Source organism: Myripristis murdjan, chromosome 11 (assembly GCF_902150065.1).
Source record: "Myripristis murdjan chromosome 11, fMyrMur1.1, whole genome shotgun sequence".
Taxonomy (NCBI): Eukaryota; Metazoa; Chordata; class Actinopteri; order Holocentriformes; family Holocentridae; genus Myripristis; species Myripristis murdjan.
In genome coordinates, this window is record NC_043990.1 from 26398679 (window position 1) to 26416481 (window position 17803).

The 17803-nt window shown below is 39.7% G+C and overlaps 1 protein-coding gene across 3 annotated transcripts; it reads right to left on the reverse strand.

Moving 5' to 3' along the window:
* Positions 1 to 3239: 3239 nt before the first annotated feature.
* paqr7a (progestin and adipoQ receptor family member VII, a) lies at positions 3240 to 15462 on the reverse strand. 3 transcript variants are annotated; one of them, XM_030063473.1, is made up of 2 exons: positions 15437 to 15462; positions 3240 to 7675 (listed from the first exon to the last, which is right to left on the reverse strand). In XM_030063473.1, exon 2 carries the CDS (start codon positions 7622 to 7624, stop codon positions 6566 to 6568), a length of 1059 nt encoding a protein of 352 aa, XP_029919333.1. In that variant the 5' UTR covers positions 7625 to 7675; positions 15437 to 15462; the 3' UTR covers positions 3240 to 6565. The 3 variants fall into 3 exon arrangements, with proteins under 3 accessions (XP_029919333.1, XP_029919332.1, XP_029919334.1); XM_030063472.1 differs by lacking the exon at positions 15437 to 15462 and adding an exon at positions 10755 to 10824; XM_030063474.1 differs by lacking the exon at positions 15437 to 15462 and adding an exon at positions 10755 to 10810 and having other exon boundaries at positions 3240 to 7655.
* Positions 15463 to 17803: the final 2341 nt, after the last annotated feature.

Here is a 17803-nt window from a genome sequence, read left to right on the forward strand (position 1 = left end):
ACACACACACACACACACTAGCGTCACACATTCCAGGAACAACGCACGGACAGTGGTTGGCCTGTCCATGTCCGGGTAACTGGCCAATTATACTCGGTTGCGTCTAAGTCCAACCTCTGTACGGGGCAGGCCCAGCCCAAGAAGATAAATGTGCATCATTTCCTAATATCGGGGCTCATTCTGACTGAGATCCTGCGAGAGCTCTGTCACTCTGAGACCAGCTCTGCCTGACTTTATGTGACCATAATAAATATTTCATCTGAAAATTGAAGATCGACTCCCGGGCTTTCAACAAAAGAATCAGGTGCTAACATAATAATATATAGGGTTAGGGTTAGGGTGTTCTTGCCAGCTTGTTGCCACACATACCTTATTGGAGCATTAAAATTATACCAGCTGATATGTTTTTTGTGTTTTTGTTTGCTTGGCTAAACATTTTTTCCAAAGTCATGGGAAGCTGCCCAGCTCAAGTTCCATGAAGGCAGGTTAGTTTTGGATTTAATTTTATTTGCAAACTCTTCACACCACACAATGACTTTAAATTCCATTTCTCTCCACTTCCATTTTTCCCCAAGACCAAGTCCTAGACCTTCAACCCGAATCTGTAGAAGTTCTTTAAAACTGCAAAATTACGCTCAATGAAGGTCTATACTGTTCACAGCACTGAACAGCTCATCAGTCAAATCACATCATGTTCTGAAATATTGTATTGATTTTCCAAGAATGTGTGCTATCTTCCCGCCCTGGGATGGACTGGCGACCTGTCCAGGGTGTTTCTCCTCCCACCACCCAATGAGCACTGGGATAGGCTCCAGCACACTTTCTAAGTGGCTTAGAAAATGAATGAATGAATAAATGAATTTGTTTATGTTGACAGAAACATAGAAATAAAGAATTCATCAAGAAATCAAGAATGTCCTTAATTGTACTTTATAAATATTATGCATCAAATTCATTAGTCTTAAATTTGAATGTATGAGGTCATAATTTTAACATAATAATTTCAGCATGTCTGATGTTACAAACTCTAAATCTACTTATACTGTCTGTTAGGACCCTGGGTCATAATTTGTATTTGAATGTTTTTGTTTAGTTGTTGTTCATGCTCCCTGCCTATAGGTGGGGTTGTTCACCCTTGTTGTGAGTTTTCTCTACTGCATTTGAGTTGCAGGTGGTGGCTAGGCACTCTAGTGGTGGCTGGTGATGGGATGGGAGACTGAAGGCGCCTACTTTAAAAGACCATCTGTCTGACACCGGCTCATTCCTCCTTCCTGGCTCCCAACACGGCCCTGCAGCTGCACCGTGCTGCCAGCTGATTGCCAATTTAGTGTTGTTCATGTTGATCATTGTTGTACACATGTAAACATCTTAAAGAGCAATCCAAGTAGCCTGGTTGTAGGGGCGAGAAGCTTCTTCTTTTGTTCATCCTTTTCTCTTGCTTAAGCCAGGGAGACAGGTAAGATGCCTGTATCTTATTTGGTTGGCAAAGTACCAGAGATACTTGAAACACAAGAAAAAAAGGCACACTTAAAAGGAGTCAAGGAGGCTCCTTGTCCAAATATGCATCAGTCACTTGTGGAGAGCCATGGATTCTAAGTAGTATATAAACTCTTAAAAGCATTGGTTCACCTTGAATTTTACTCGATGATCTTTGCCCTGAGAGCATACAGTGTTGATTCTGAAGCTAAAATGTCAAAATTTCAGGCCTGATCTGAGTTCAGTGTTAATGGATTTGCCCTGCAAACCAGGGGTCACCCCACACACTGCAAGTGTACATCCTTTGCCCTCACAGATTCAATATCAGAGTATTTGGCTGTGACAAAGAAGAGGAAAAGGGACACCCTGCAAATTTCATGGCATCATTCTCCAAGGAGGTATTTAAAGATAAAAATCTTCCTTGCAAACCAAAAGTGGAAATTGTGCACAGTAGAGCCTGCAACAAAAGCTGCTTCCAGATCGATAATTGTGCTGAATTTCAGGGCGGTGAAAATTTTCTCAGATTTAACAATGGAGACAGCCAAAAGAAGAGTACAGTTCAAAGATTTCAGAATGAATGTCTGATCCGTCCAGCAACACCCATCATAACTTTTAATGGTAGGACAAAATATTTCCAGGATCACAGAACTGTGGAAACCTTCGATGAAGTCATTGGACCAACACTGTCACTTGGACTAACAGATGTGAAAATGATATCGAACATCTTGTCTCAGTCTGAATAAGTCGAAAAAAGAGTATTTTGCCCAAAACACTGGAGTATTTCTTTAAATAATCATTTCTGCATATTGTTGTTATTGAAAATAAGTCCTTTCTTGAAGTCCTGTGCTGGTTTAAGTTACAGTAGGGCTGGGAAATATGGAAATATAAAATATTATATGTTTGACTGAATACCTGCATATTGATATTGTGGTGACATTTAAGGGATGACTTGGTGTTTTTACAAAACATTTACACAGTAAGATTTTTGATAAACAATAATTACCAATGTTGACTTGATGACTGAGCAGGTAGGAGGTAAATAATAGAACACGCAGAGCAGCAAGTTCAGACAACTGCATCCCTTCATGGTAACACAGCCTTTGAAACCAGGAAAACCATCCTCACCCTCCTCACAGAGACTCAGTCACAGCCCACCTACATGTTGCCCACTTCACCCAGTCATGCACAGACTATGCCTCACCCCTCTTCCCTCTGGCTGCACATACAGACAGCCAGTCTGCAAAAAAAGCTTTTGGAGGTGTTTTGTGCCCTTAGCTATGACTGCTTTAAACAGCCTGGGCATGCTCTAATAGACTTGTGTTGTAATGTTCTTGTTTATACCTTGTTTTCAATATTATTTTTGTGTGCAGACTATGTAAACAAATTTCCTCTATAGAGAATATAGAATGAATCTGAAAAGACATCCCTTATGCTGTATCACAATATTACAATATGCAAAACCTCTGATGATATCTAGTCTTTATAATATTTATATACTCGTCATATTCGTCTACAATTGTCAAATTATATCACCATACTGTGAACTTTGCGTTTAGACATGCGATTTTTATTCTGAAGAGGAGCTCCCCTTGCCCTTCACTGGATTTCTGGTGTTTCTGGTCTAGACATCCAGTTTTTCCAGCCAGTAACATGCATGCAGATTTACTGTGTGCTATTTTGGTCTTTCAAATGAATAAAGAAAACGCACAGAATAGCATTACAAAATGCAGTTATATTTATATGTAGAGAGGAGCTGATAGCCCTTTTCTCCTCACACCTTTATTAAATCCCACTGTCAGGAACAATGTTTAATTAGAGATCACCATGGAGACCTCCAAGCAAGAGCCAATCACAGTTTTGTCTCTAGTCTAGTTTTGCGTCAGAGCATTGTGAAAAACAGACAAAGAAGAGGAAGGAGGATGAAGAAACAAAACCCAGGGCTGCCAGCAATAAACTTGGTTAAGTAAGCAGAGTGTTTTGCTGTCATTCTTCCATAAAAAATACAATGTTTACACAAACATTCCTCTACAAATTAAAAACAAACAGTTGCAACACATTGTTTCTTTTAAACTATTATGTGCAGGATTTTCCTCAATATTGTTCAGTATATTAATAATATATCTGTAATATTTGCAATATTTTGAGGACAAAATCTAATGGTGGTAAATTAAGTAGCAAATAAAATATTTTTAAACCTTTTTTCATGCTTTGATGTCTTCCAATTACTTAGTTTTTGGACTTCAGGAAAAAAAAAAAAAAAACATTCTGGTGAATAGCAAAAGCATACCCATCAAATTAACCATCTAGTGTCATCAGCTGGTGCATTTGGTGGTTACAAGGTTACAGAAAAGCTTACATAAAAGTTTAAAATGTTAACAGAGAGAGAGTAAAGATAAAAAAAAAATATATACAGAAAACAGTTAAATTACATGACAAACAAAATAAAACAAACAAAAAAGCATAATGAACTGCGGTCAGTTTCTTCAGTTAAACATTTCTTGGAGGCGATGCAGTTCTGGAGGCAGAAATAACCTTGCAGGCTTAGTTAAACCTCAGCTGGCGAAAAGACACAGTTTTCTGGCTAAGTAATATCGACTCAGCCCCAGTGAAAAGTGTTCAGAGAGGATCTTCAAAAATGCATTCTAGCGATAACTTATCTATGTTAGCAAGTTAGTCTAGACTTTTTTTTTTGTATTTTAATATAAATCCTTCTTTGCCATTCAGGTTGTTGTTCCACCACTGAGGTTTAACTCAACCAGAGTTTCAGTCTCTGCTTTGAAAACATGTTTGTAACTCTTATCTGCTCAATTCCCACTCTCTTAAGGCTTTGTTCAGTACTAGGCACTGTCATATCCCAAATATTTATTATTATAACCTGTCTTCCCCATCTCACTTGTGCAAAACTCCCACTCACTAAATAATACAGTGACTCCTGACTACCTAACGTGCTTCATTCAGAACAATCTTGAACTGAGTGTACTCAGTAGAGTGCAGGTCTCTGCCAGGCGTGTCTGAGGGGCATGTGGGTGGCAAAAAGGAAGGGCAGGGCAGCTGTGTGTCCAGTGTGTGTGCAAGAGTTGTGGAATAAAGGGTAAACAATACGCAAAGTTATCAAGGTGTAACCAGAGTAGACAGGCAAATCATCTGACACGATGTCTATACCGCTGCTGTCGACCAAAACATTTTATCTCCATATCAACTTAAAGAATGTAAAAGAAAACATTCTTGTGGCTTGGTTGGTGACTGTACATTTTTCAGTTTATATATTCATTTCTGTAAAGGTTTCATAACCACAAGCGTTGAAGATCTTTCTAAACACATACAAGATCATGTAAAAACTCAAATGAGTTAAAACATGAAAATCAACAAAATTGGAGAACAAGGTTTTCACACAACAGCAGCAATATGTACAAAAGAAAAACAAAAAAGATTCCAACCTGAAGTAGTTGTTGATCACTTGCAGCCCCTACTGGCCAGATAAGAGGAGAGAGGAGTTGGTTAGTACTCCACTGCAGTATAAAACTGGTGTTTCAAAGGTTTTGAATCACCTGAGCCATGAGAGCCTTGATCATACAGTTATAACTGTATACAAAGATATATCAGGCTGAGAGGCCAAGTAGTATGTGAGCTTAGCTGCAGACAGATACACACACAAACAGATACACACAGCTAAACGCATGATGCCCTGAAGGCTGCCGCCTGGCAGAGATTGACATACATGTGTAGAGTAGCAAATATTCATGACTTGGTTTTTACAATCCATTATTGGCAAATCCCTCATAGAAATAACCAGCTTTGTTAGATACAGTTTCAAAGCACTATTACAGTAATATAAACTTACTGTCAGAGGTTACTTATGCTAAAGAACAAGTGCAATGTGAGGATAAATTTGAAACAGACAATGATGGTTTTGTAAAAATGTGTCTTAAAAGATGTCAAACCTATGAAAAACCAGAACATTTCATGAACATGTCGTTGCAGCCAGTAAGGCTGATGTGTCTCTGGGATGTTGCTCACTGTGCCATCATTATCCAAGAGGCATAACTAAATTGACCAAGGCACTTAAAACAAACATTGCAACTTTTGCAATTGGGGTAAAAAGTACATTTTCCCATATATTTCCAGCATAAGGCCTTCATGGTGCTAACTTGATGCCAAATATCTAAACAATGGAAAACATAACAAGCAAGCTATCAAGGCAACAGTGGTATTCCCTGTCGGAGGACAGACTTGAATGTTGCGTTACAGTGCTTGTAGTGCTATGAATAGATGGATTATGCCTCTCTTAGGGGCAATGTTGGCAGTTGGGCTTGGACAATCTCAACGATCTCCTGTTTTTTTTAAATCATGCCCTCAGTTTGGCTACAAAACATCAGTCTGAATAACAGTTTCAGCTGGACTGCAGGCAGGTTTTCTAGGTGCATCATTTTAGACCCTTTAAAATGTTTAAATGCAGAATCTCCAAACTCAACATACAGTAAGTGCAAAACTAGCCTCATATATTTTCAAAATATACTAGACACTTAGTGCCTCGCTGATAATTCCTTAGAAACATTTGCAAATTAGATCTCAGATGTTATTCCATATGGTATTGTATGATGCATGGGAATAATCCTACCCATATTACTAATCCATACTAATTAGCAAATCCAATAGCATGGCATCTGTCTTCATGGGTAAAAGCAGCACTATTGTAATAAAAGGTCTTAAAACAGACAGCTCAGTTTATGATGATTTCATTTTTCTGGTAAAAGCAACAGCTTCTGGTACATGGCAAGATTTACTAATCCCACTAAATTCCAATTGGAATTATCAAAATATGAACATTTCCTATTATTGTTCATCTCTCTTGTTATCTGATATTCACTGCTACAGAAAAAATACACTTTAAGTAACTATTAAAATTTCAGTGCCTACATAATATAAGACAACATAAAAAGTAAGTGAGTCCCTCACCGCCAAAGGTACAGTTTTTACAGAGAATGAATGCAATGGTCATCTGTCAACAAGATGTACTGGCAAGCAAGGCGGTGCTTGCAGATCAAGGCCACAAATACTTTGGCACCAAACTGTTCCAATATCTTATCCATTATTTAGATTTGGAGGCAAGTAGTTGCTTAACTTTGCTGACCATGAAGGTTGCAATGAATGCACATATGACCATAGTGACGAAATACATTCCCAAAAAGAGAGCAGCCTCGTCACTCCTGTGCAGACTCGAGTACAACATCCTGCGGCCCAAGTAGTCGAGGTAGGAGGCCTGGATCTGACTCAGGGTGCAGAGAACCAGAAGAACATGGAACAGCTGATGGCCCTGACCCACAAAATCACAGTGTCCAGGGAACCAGCGCTCTGGAAGGGGATGGGTGAAGAAGAAGGCACTGGAGAGGAAGAAGGCAACCTGGCCAAAGTGGAAAGTAAGGGCTGGGTCATTGCTGGCTGTAGACCAGGAGAGCAGTCTCTGGAACACGGGGCTGGTGTCCCATACATAGGCGATGGCTGAGGGCACCACCTGGCCCACCTTCCGTACCCAGGCTGGCAGGCAGTGGTTGCAGTATTTCCCATAGCAGCAGCCCAGGCATGACAGACAGCAAAACACAGAGGCAATGGGCATGAAGATTCCCTGCACATACCAGTGCCAGTTCTCCTCCACAGCATAATAAAAGTGAACTACAGCACTGCCATACTGGTACTGTGCTACCCCAACATAGTCGAGGTAGTAGAAGACATAGTGACAGAGCTCAGACTTGTTACCCAGTAGGTGGGCTATTGTGCTGAATGTCAGGTAGATCATGGAGGACAGGAGAAGGATGAGCAGGGGCCATGAGTGAGGATCCCTGACAAAGTGCACAGTCTCAGCAAGCTGGAAGAATTTAACCAGGATCACTAGGAACCCCAGCAAGTGAGTCCAGATGTTGATGGTCTCGTTGTGGCGCTGGAACAGGGACAGGAAGTAGTAGCGCCAGTTTTGGTGGAGCGGTCGGTAGCCAGAGTGGATGTAGCGCTCTCTGAAGTAGTAGGGGACCTCGCTGTCTCTCAAGGTGCCAGGCATGGAGGGCGCTGCCTCAGTCAGCATCCGGGGAACTTGCCTGACCTGCTGCAGGTTGATGAACAGCCGTCCAATTCTCTCCATCACAATCGTGGCCATGATTGTCTAGAGGTGACGAACTGTGTGGTTTCTGCAGAGAGAATTTTGGTGCTTCAGCACCACAGACAAACAATGAATACATTAACACTTGCAAAATATACAACATAAACAAAAATAGAACATAAACCATCCCCAAAAAATCTGTAAATATTGCTTTGTAAACTTAATACTTAAGTGAAACTTAAACAACATTAAAATAAATGGAGCTTTGCTAGACCATAGAAATAGACCTAGAAATATTTGTGGATTGTAAAATATTTACTTTCCATTTGTTTAATATTTGTTCCTTTTGCTTCACATTCAGTGATGCTTACATGATACACAAACACAAATACCTTGGTTCTCAGAAACTAAGTAATCACCTTCATTTTATGAGAAAACATTCAAGATTTGGACTGTCTGTTTCTTTAGTTAGTGACATTAACTCACCATTTAGAATGGCCTTCTGTAAACTGATATCCCAATCCACCATAATATCTACTTACTTCTGAACTCAGGAACTTGCCCATAGTTTCTTTTGAAACTTTTTTTGTTTTGTTTTGTTTTGTTTCTTTTCTTTTCTTTTTTTTTACACAGATATGTAAGAAAGCACAAAACATCAATCGTGTAATATTAAGTCTTCCTGATGGTGGCACTACTGCATTGCCAAGTTTTGGTCTTCAAAAATTCTGACAACACAAGCAAACAGATAAAAGGCAAAACTTACAAGACAGACAAGCATGCTAGAAGTCCAAATGACACCACACTAGCCTCCAAGTAATCTGCAGATAGTCAACCTTTCACTCACACAGACATGTCTGAATGTAAACTGTACCATACACACACAGTTTTTTGCTCAAAACCTGACTACAAATTAATTTAGACAAATAAATAAATAAAAACTCCTATGCTTTTTTTTCTGATGATTTTATGTGCCAAACTGACATTTTGGGATACTCTCAAAGTTTTCCTTACATTTGATAACATTGGAATAAACTGCATAACAAGGCTCTTGTAGAGCTGAGCACATCTTATCAGTCCATGCCAATATTTGATGTAGACAGCGTCTCTATCAATTCATCATTCAAAGGTGAAAAAGAATGAAAAACAAGAGTTATGGCATAGAATGGCTCAGGTGGATATGGTTTTGTGAACTGTAGCAATACAAATTTCTACATCTGTGAAAGATACAGTATGTGCCAATGAGTGAGCAGAGAACTGTATGTTTTTTCACAGATTCTTTTGTTCGAGTTAAAATGGTTTTTGTGTCATATTAAACACATGAGGGATCTGCACAAGCTTCTTGAAACTCTGTTTTCATAAGGTCATACTGTGTGGAAAAAAAACACAGATGGAATCATTTCACTGCTGACTCAGCAAATTTGTGACCTGCCTGAAGTGCAAAAGGTTGTGAGTCCATGGTGGTGCAGCTAATATGACACTAATGCAGCTAAGCTGACTGCTTTATGTAAAGTTCTACTTAAGGTCAAAAGGCTTTATTTGAGCCTGACAGATCTCATTTTCTCCTCTTTATTCCCATTTATCCCGCACTTGGCCCACCAGTTCCCTTCCCAGCCACCATACTGCTACTGCTATTTGTGAGAAGCCATAGCATGAAGTGTGGCTGTGAGTCGTCAGTGTTGGTGATGTAATACATGCAATGTGTCACAGAACTGATATTAACTTGAATTTTGAATATTTATGCAAAATTTGATGCTAATTTGTAAAACTGTCAAAGCTGGGTTGCATAATACTTTTGAATAATGAGGCAAATGCAGTAAAAATACACTTTTTTTTCAAGAATTTAGATGACATTTTTTACATTCATTTTCTCAACCTGCCTTTCATTCTGCTCAGAGTCTGATGAAAACATAGCCTAATGACATCATTTTGAAGACAAGCACCAGAAGACATGAGGTTCTGTTCAGCTCGGGTCTGCTTTTCTTCATGCTGGCTCACTGGAAACCCCCAGCGACAATTACATGGAACTGAACCTTAATCAATGTCATTAGTAACTCCTGTGTTCACCTGCTATTTCATGTTCAAATGGCTGCTGTGAAAAAGGTCTATTGTTAAGTCAAGTCTATTCATACAACAAAGCAGGCCTAGACAAGGCAGGCCTAGACTCAGGCTTAGACTGCGTTTTTGTAAGAGCCTTGCTCAGCCAGTTCAGGAAAAATGTGATGACAGTTGACAGAGCTATGAAGTCTAGCCTGACCACCCTGTCAGTCACACAAATACAGGTTATTAACCTACTCAACATATGCCTCATTAATTAATAGATATAACCTGCACTGTACAGATCCCAGCGGTTTTAAAAAAAAAAAGTTGGTGTAATACCAGACGCATTGTTTCACAAAAAAAGAAATGCTTGCAGCAAGATCCTGTGTAGCCAGAGCGATAATGGAGCAATTTATCTGGATAAAAGAAAAAACAAAAAAAGGAGAAAAAAAGGAACATTAAGTACACTACAGTCATTTTGTAGCAGTAAAGCAAGCACATGGCATATGCTGACAGCAGGTGTGATGCTGAGAGCCTCTCTGACATGAGACCATGTGGGACTTTGCCACTCATCTGCTGATTAGACAAGAGGCACTCAAAGAGCACTAATACAAACTAAAATCATTTGTTGACCTATTTTCCAAAAAGCACCAACTTCAGCCGAAATTTTGCCTTCAAACAAGAGAGAAAATACGTCAGTGCGAGTTACATAATTCCACAAATGTCTCCAGGATGAGGTAGAGCCTCTGTGTCAGTATACTGAAACGACGTATAACGTTATCTCGCGGACCATATTAACGATATCTGCGCGTGCAGGCGAAAAAAAAAGAGATTTTTTTCGACCAAAAAAAGATTTTTTTTTTCGACAGCAAAGTCCGATTTTAAACCGTACACTCGATAAGGGCACTCTAAATTAACTTTATGAAGCTTTCTCTTTGCTTAAAAAGTAGGCAAACAGAGTTATGTGGGTTAAACCTTCATTACGTCCCTTAAATCAAAGTTTGAGACTCAAACCGACTCGGTGGTTTTAGAAAAGTTTTCCCCACACTTTAAGGAAAGGCCTATATGAATTAACGCCGCGTACAATAATTTAGTAACTATACACTGTCTCTATTTACTGTATATTGAGGGAATGGCATCAATGTCTCACCTTACGACAAACGCCTGCTCCTGTCTGTGTCCCCCTTCTGCAACGACCAGGTTCCTCCTCCAGCACCGGCCTCTCGGCTGCGCGGTTATATAAGCTGCGTCAAGGTGTGACAGAGGCGGCAAGCTCGCGAGAGTTAGCCTCGTACCACCGGAACTTCAGTCATTTTACTTTCAAAATAAAACTTAACATCTGTCAGGTTTGGAATCCAAATGAGTTTTCACACCTGTAGCCTGTTTGCTGTGGGTCGAATCAGTGGATAGTTGATAGGTCCTACTTTGTTGCATTTGGTCCAGTTTAACCCTCCTGTCTTTGGGGTCAGTTGACCACATTCAATCTTTAATGTCTCTAAATACATAAGTAACATCATTTTGACTCCACATTTCAAGGCTTTTTTTTTCTAATTTAATGGGAACACGGGGGTAAACATAGAATTCACATCATGTTTTCAATGTCCTGTACACTTTTTGTATGTATAAGTGCTTCTGGGATCTATATGACCTGAGGCTGTTTTAGCTGTATCAAACATTTAAGACACATCAATATTTTCCAAACATTTGTTTTGATTGTTTTGGACGACAATGAGGAAGTATAACATGACATTTCATTCATTCATTCATTCATTCATTCATTCATCTTCTAAACTACTTATCCTCACAAGGGTCGCGGGGGGTTGCTGGAGCCTATCCCAGCACACATAGGGCGGAAGGCAGTGAACATGACATTTATAATCTTCAAAACCTTCCCTCTGGTTTAGGGCCCTCATCTAACATAACCACATCTGAAGTAACATAAATATAAAAGTAGTTAACATGACCAAACCAGTAGAAACATAACCACACCTGTAGAAACATAATCAACCCTGTAGTAACATAACCATATCTGCAGAAACAGAACCACACCACTGATAGTTAATGTGACTTTTAGGAGGGAAAAAGCCTGATTCAGAGTTTGAGTCAGCTTAATGAAACAAGGCAAGTGTGAAAATGATGAAACCTGAAAAATGAAATATAAATGAGTATTGACAAAATATTATGTAGCAAAATATGAGTAGAAAAAATGAGGAGTAGGAGCATGACAGTCTGCAATGTAACAGCACAAGCACAGGCCGGGGTGGCAAACCGGTGTCATGGAGGGCCGAGAGGCTGCAGGTGTTCATTCCAACCAGAAACTCCACCAGGTGAGCTCACTGATCAGCCCCTCTGCTTGAAGGCGAGGTGATCAGTGAACTCACCTGGTGGAGTTTCTGGTTGGAATGAACACCTGCAGCCTCTCGGCCTTCTGTGTGTGTGTGTGTGTGTGTGTGTGTGTGTGTGTGTGTGTGTGTGTGTGTGTGTCTAAAATAGTAGTGCATTATGCACGCTATTTCAGTACGTTTCAATTGGGGTTTTATTTTGAATCACATCCGGAAGTTCCATTCATTCTGCCTCCTATCTAGACAGTAACAGAGGGAAGAGGAGCGTGTCTCTTCTAGTGTGTAAAAAAAGTTCTTATCGGGATGCTTGATCTTAATGGAGAAAAACTCAGTGTAACTCGGTGTAAACTTCTGTTTGAAGTCTAGTAACAAGTTGTAGCACAATCGTACTTTTTGCTAAAACACACTTATACGACAGGATAGCGATTGGTAAATTAGGGATTTAGTTTATGACGGTGTTCCCCCAGCATGTAGAGATGTTCGCACAAAAAAATGACTAGTATGACGCCCTGTTTGTCGCCAGTGTAAACACCTGCTAGAGTGTAACTCAACAAGTTCTACGAATTGAAGTAGTCTTTTGTTCAATTCGGCATATGGACTGTCCACGTGTCTGCACCCCATTCAGACAAAAATGTCAGCTATGTGAATTGATGTACACGCTTCGCCACCACGCCCAGTGTGCGTTGTGCAGGGGATCGGAGCGCAAAGAAGTTTGTGATTTTACTGAAATCAGCGCTGCTCGGCAGGTTGCATGTACGCCGGATTTAAGAGTGACTCACATTTTACAAACATACAAAGTTACACCGTGTATTACCTCGACCAATAAGGAAGCTACCAGCAAAGTACATGTTTTTTGAATGACTCCTTGTCTCCGTGACTAAGATTTGGAAATGTGGGGATGTAATCTCCTGGAACATTCTTTCAGTGCTGTGTTTATACAGGAGTCCCTCATGCACTCAGCCAGTGGGCAGGGAAGCACCATGACCAGCAGCTATGATTTGAATTTAATTTGAATCAAATGGGAAAGGAAAACACATTTGAGATGTTTATCACATTTTACATATGTTGTGGATGGTAAAACCACTTAAAGTCAGTTTGCTCACTTTTTAGGACGATGAAGATCCTAATTGTCTGAATTCCTGAAATACAGTTAGGTCCATCAGTATTGGGAGAGTGACACAATATTCATAGTTTTGCCCTTGTTCACCACCACAGTGGATTTGAAATGGAGTAATCAAGACGTGACTGAAGTGCAGACTTTCAGCTTTAATTAAGGGGTTGAACAAAAATATGGCATTAACCTTTGCGGAATTACATCCAGTTTTAAACATTGTCACACCATTTTCAAAGGCTCAAAAGTAAGTGGACACTTGACTAAAAAGACATTTCATGGCCAGGTGTGGCTTTTTTCCTTGTTATTCCATGACAAATAAAGAAAATAAAAGGTAAGGAATTCATTCAAAGTGTTTGCATTGCATTTGGCAGTTGTTTATCAGAACCCTCAACATTTGATCCAAAGAGGTGTGTACCATGGTCAAGTCCACTGGGGTGGTGCAAAATACTGTGTCACTCTCCAAATACTTATGGACCTAATTGTACATAAGTTGCACTAGAACACACTTATGGAGCCTACGTAAAACAAGGGCATGCCAAAAATCAGGAAATACATTAGATTTGTACTTATATTGGTAATTGTATCAGTCGTGTGTGAGACACGACTGTGGTTTGTGATGTTTTAGAAAAGATTGTTTTAGGAAGGTCAGAATCATTCAGAATTAACAACAGCCTGTCTATTATATTCGATGGCACATTGCCAATTCTTTCTGTAGCCGTGTAAGTTATCAAATCCAATTTGAATAAAGCCAGATTGCTGACAAAGGCCTCCTTGTTGTTTGGATCCAAGACAACAGGACTTGTTACATAATTATTTGGGCTGGAGTGAGGGCCAGATTTGGCCTTGCGGGTTTGAGCCATTCTGAATGGCACTTATCACAAAGGCCTGTTCCATAATATTTCATAACACAATTTTGTATTTTTGCAGTGTCAGAGTTCCTACGAGTTACTTAATGTCATCCACAGTACAGGTATAGATGTTAAGACTACCTGAAGCCCTGTATGCTGTGTATAATATGCACACATTCGTTTGTGTTTTTGTTAGTGTGTGTGTGTATAAGGCCATGAAGGCCAAGTTTCATCTGTAGTCCCACATCAGGAATTTTAAAAAGCACCTAAAGAGTCTTGCCAATGGAGAAAAGCATTTTCTAGAATCAACAGTTCTTTCCAGCTCTGAGGGAAAGTAGTTCACAGTGTACCAGGCACCAGAAACTGTGGTCCACTTCCATTTGAAACCTGGTCACATCGTTTTGTTTTGTTTTTTTTACTCTGCAAGTCAAATTTTGGAGGGAGAACTTTTCTGCAGGCTTAAGTTTGCATCATGTCTGGAAAAACTGGCCCTATGTAAATAAATCTGATGATGAGGGCAAAAATGTGATCTTTCACTTCTCCTGAGCTATTGAGGACAGTAATGGTGCTGTTGCTTTTCAAAACTGAAATGCACATGACTACCAAGTGCACATGAATGATAATCATCTCCAATTGTCGTTTCTATCTTTATTTTTTCCTGTTACCAAGATTGATAAAGATCCAGTAACTTCTGCGCTTCCTGTATCACTCACCACAGAGACGCAAGTAGATTGCTCATGTTTGCTGTCATTTGTTTTCTTCATTGAAGACATATATGCATATTGGAGGATACAAATGATCGTGACAATTTCTCCTGAGTGCTAGAAGATAGCTTACACAGAACATTGTAGATAGCTTCCTGTTTTCCACCACTCCCCTCTGTTGCACACATTTCATGTTTTGAAAATGTGTGGGTGTAAATTCTGGGAACATAATTTGTCAGTGATGTGTTTGTATAGGAGTCCCTCATGCACATAGGCGATGTACGCATGTTAGAGGACTAAAATAATCCCCTCTATCACACTGCAACCCAGGAGCAGTATGGAGAGCTGAGACCACACAAGAAAGTAATTCTACCAATGAGACAATTTTTTCTTGAAAATGGACACCTGTATTTTTTTTTAAATGCCTTTTCAGGGTGTAAAAATCCTGCTACACATCATCAAACTTGGAAGTCCACCTCAATGGCAGGAGGCTAACAGTTAGCATTTGGAGCATCCAGCCAGTATAACTAGCCCTAACCAAAAAAAAAAAAAAAAAAAAAAAAAGAACAACTAATTTATTTCCACACTGTGCCAAGCCAAGTTCAGTTACTTCATATTTGCCTGCAACCTGGTAATTTGAATGAGTGGAATGTTTGCATTATTTAAATCAGAATAAAACTCCCAAACCTTTACTCTACAGTAGAAGCTCCAGCATGGTAGGATTATCTATAATGACGATTCACCTCTGCTCTATCATCAGCTACATCTTCTCTCCCCAGTATGATTCATATTCAAAGAAAATGTTCAACAAAATACATACTTACATTACCAGGCGCTTCAATAGCTGCCTCCCTCTCAGATACTGACACTCAGTTCTGTATAGTAGCAGCCAAAGACACACAATTTCTGTCCCTCTATCTCTTTTTCACACATGCACACGTCCTTCACACTTCACACACACTTACTACACACTCACTTCCTCAATAAGTTCATTTCCTGCACCACGGCTATTTAAAGTTTGTTTTTTTTCCCCCTATCATTTCATGCATATTATTGCTCTGCCATTTTCCATCATGATCTCCGTCTGTCATGTCAACTTTGTAATCACTGTATTTGTTTAATGTGGGATCTGCACAAACAGTAATTAATCACTTCAGTGCTGTGTCAAACTCATTGTGGAAAATCAAAGAAAACTTAAACAGATGCCATTTGCAGCAAATATGAAATTCATCTGGACTGATTTTCATTTTCAGCACATATATACTGTGAAAACCATAGATTAGTAACTGATATGTGCAGTTGACCACTTGTAAGAGCGTCTGCACGTTTTTGCCATCACTGCAGGGCTGATTACCTGGCCCAGCCGGTTTCAGTGAGGTGCATGTGTGTTTGTGTACGTCCTTCATGCAGGAGAGTTTGTTTGCAGCTCACTGTGGTTACAACTGTTCAGCACTGATATCAGGTTTCCAGCTCAGCTATCACTTGACTTATCCACCAAGGGGCGCTGTTTCCTTTTGTAACTTTGTTGGTCATACCACTTCATTCACACCAAAAAATGCCACTTGGCTGGTGTGTCTATTACATCAGTATGCTGAATTCCTTCACTCGCTGTGATGAGACAAATTTGCTAATTATAAGGTAAAGGCAAATTTCCTAAACAAAGGCTGCCATTCTTAGTTTCTGACTCCAATTGTCCTTTTTAGAGAGCATTTTAGTCCACCATAGCGCTTATAGAAAGTAAAAGGTGCAAGTGTAGTAAACATATTTAGGATTTTCTGTGGATAATAACTTCACACTTTTCCTCAAAGGTCAAAAGGTTGAGGCTTGCCTTGCTGGAGGACAGCAAATCAATGGTACAATTTAAACAAATTACATGGAATCGACTGATAAAGCCTTGTGTTTTTTCATTATGGGGTGTTTCACGAGGTTTCATTAGTTTTTAATGAGAAGGGCGTCATCTCATGGGGCCTTTTAAGTGACATATTTCTTCAGAAAATGCTAAGTAGCTTTGAAATTAGTCTTGAACACTGGTGTCTTTGGTTATTCTGTAATCAGTGCTTTTTTAAATTTGAAAAACATAACTTTGTCCTTCTTCTACTCTACTTTCTTAACTCTGCATAACCTTGCTGAGAATTTCACTTTCTCAAATGTGTGTGGAAAGCCACAGAATCAGAGCCTCCTCTCATTTCCCAGCTGGATAATCACAGTCCAGGGAGCCGAGTTATAGAAACTGGTGGACACTTGACATTTTCCATTTCAAACCTTTGACTGAAAAGGATAACATGTCACTGAGTTGCTCTCCCTAAAGCAGCACATCCTCTGGCCTAATTGGGTTGGATGGCTCGGCCAGATATTGAGGTGGCATTTTGCAGGAGAATTCCCTCAGCCCCCCGATGATGAGCCCACTGTGTCTTCGTTTATCAACGTCTCCCTGCTTTTGCTGAGTAGTTTGTTTTTGCCCTTCGCACAATATATCACCTGTCACTTCTAATGGGAGCTGGTATGGAGTACACAGAGCCCCAGCAGATCCCTTGGGTTTATCTTTGTTTCCATTTCCACCATTGCCACAGATAACTCCTTCAATAGCTGCAGCCCTACTGTACAGGAATGCACAAGAGCTCTTTTTGTGCTGGCATGAACCCAAAGTGAGCCTCGTTTTTGCAGTAAACCAGGTAGAGGTCCTATTAAACACCCAGGAATATCAGGCCTTTGCAACTAAACATGGAGTCCAAACTGAATGTTCATTTTTCACAATTTTTATAATTACTTTATTTCATTGTGTGGCAAATTCAAAGGATTTGATGGTACTCATAAAAATAGAAAATAGATATGGCCCTATATTGATTCTGCACCCTGACTTCTTGAACCAAAGATGACATGCATTACATCAACAAAAAAATTCCTGGTGACTGAGGATAGTTGCTCAAAGTCAGCTATTGTAATAGCTGTTGGTGTTGACTTGTTGCAATATGAATCATTTCTCTGATCTGCTGGAATTTGCCTTTTCTGTTGCATTGGCATGTCTGCCAGGCCTGAAAACAGGTTATGTGTACAGCCAGTAAACCTGGAAGACAAGACGTGTTTCATGCTTGCTATATGATACAAAATGCATTTATTTATATGTTTAACTGGTACAAATCTGAGGATGCTGGGGTGACTTCAGTAGGAATGCATGAACACTTTAATCCTGC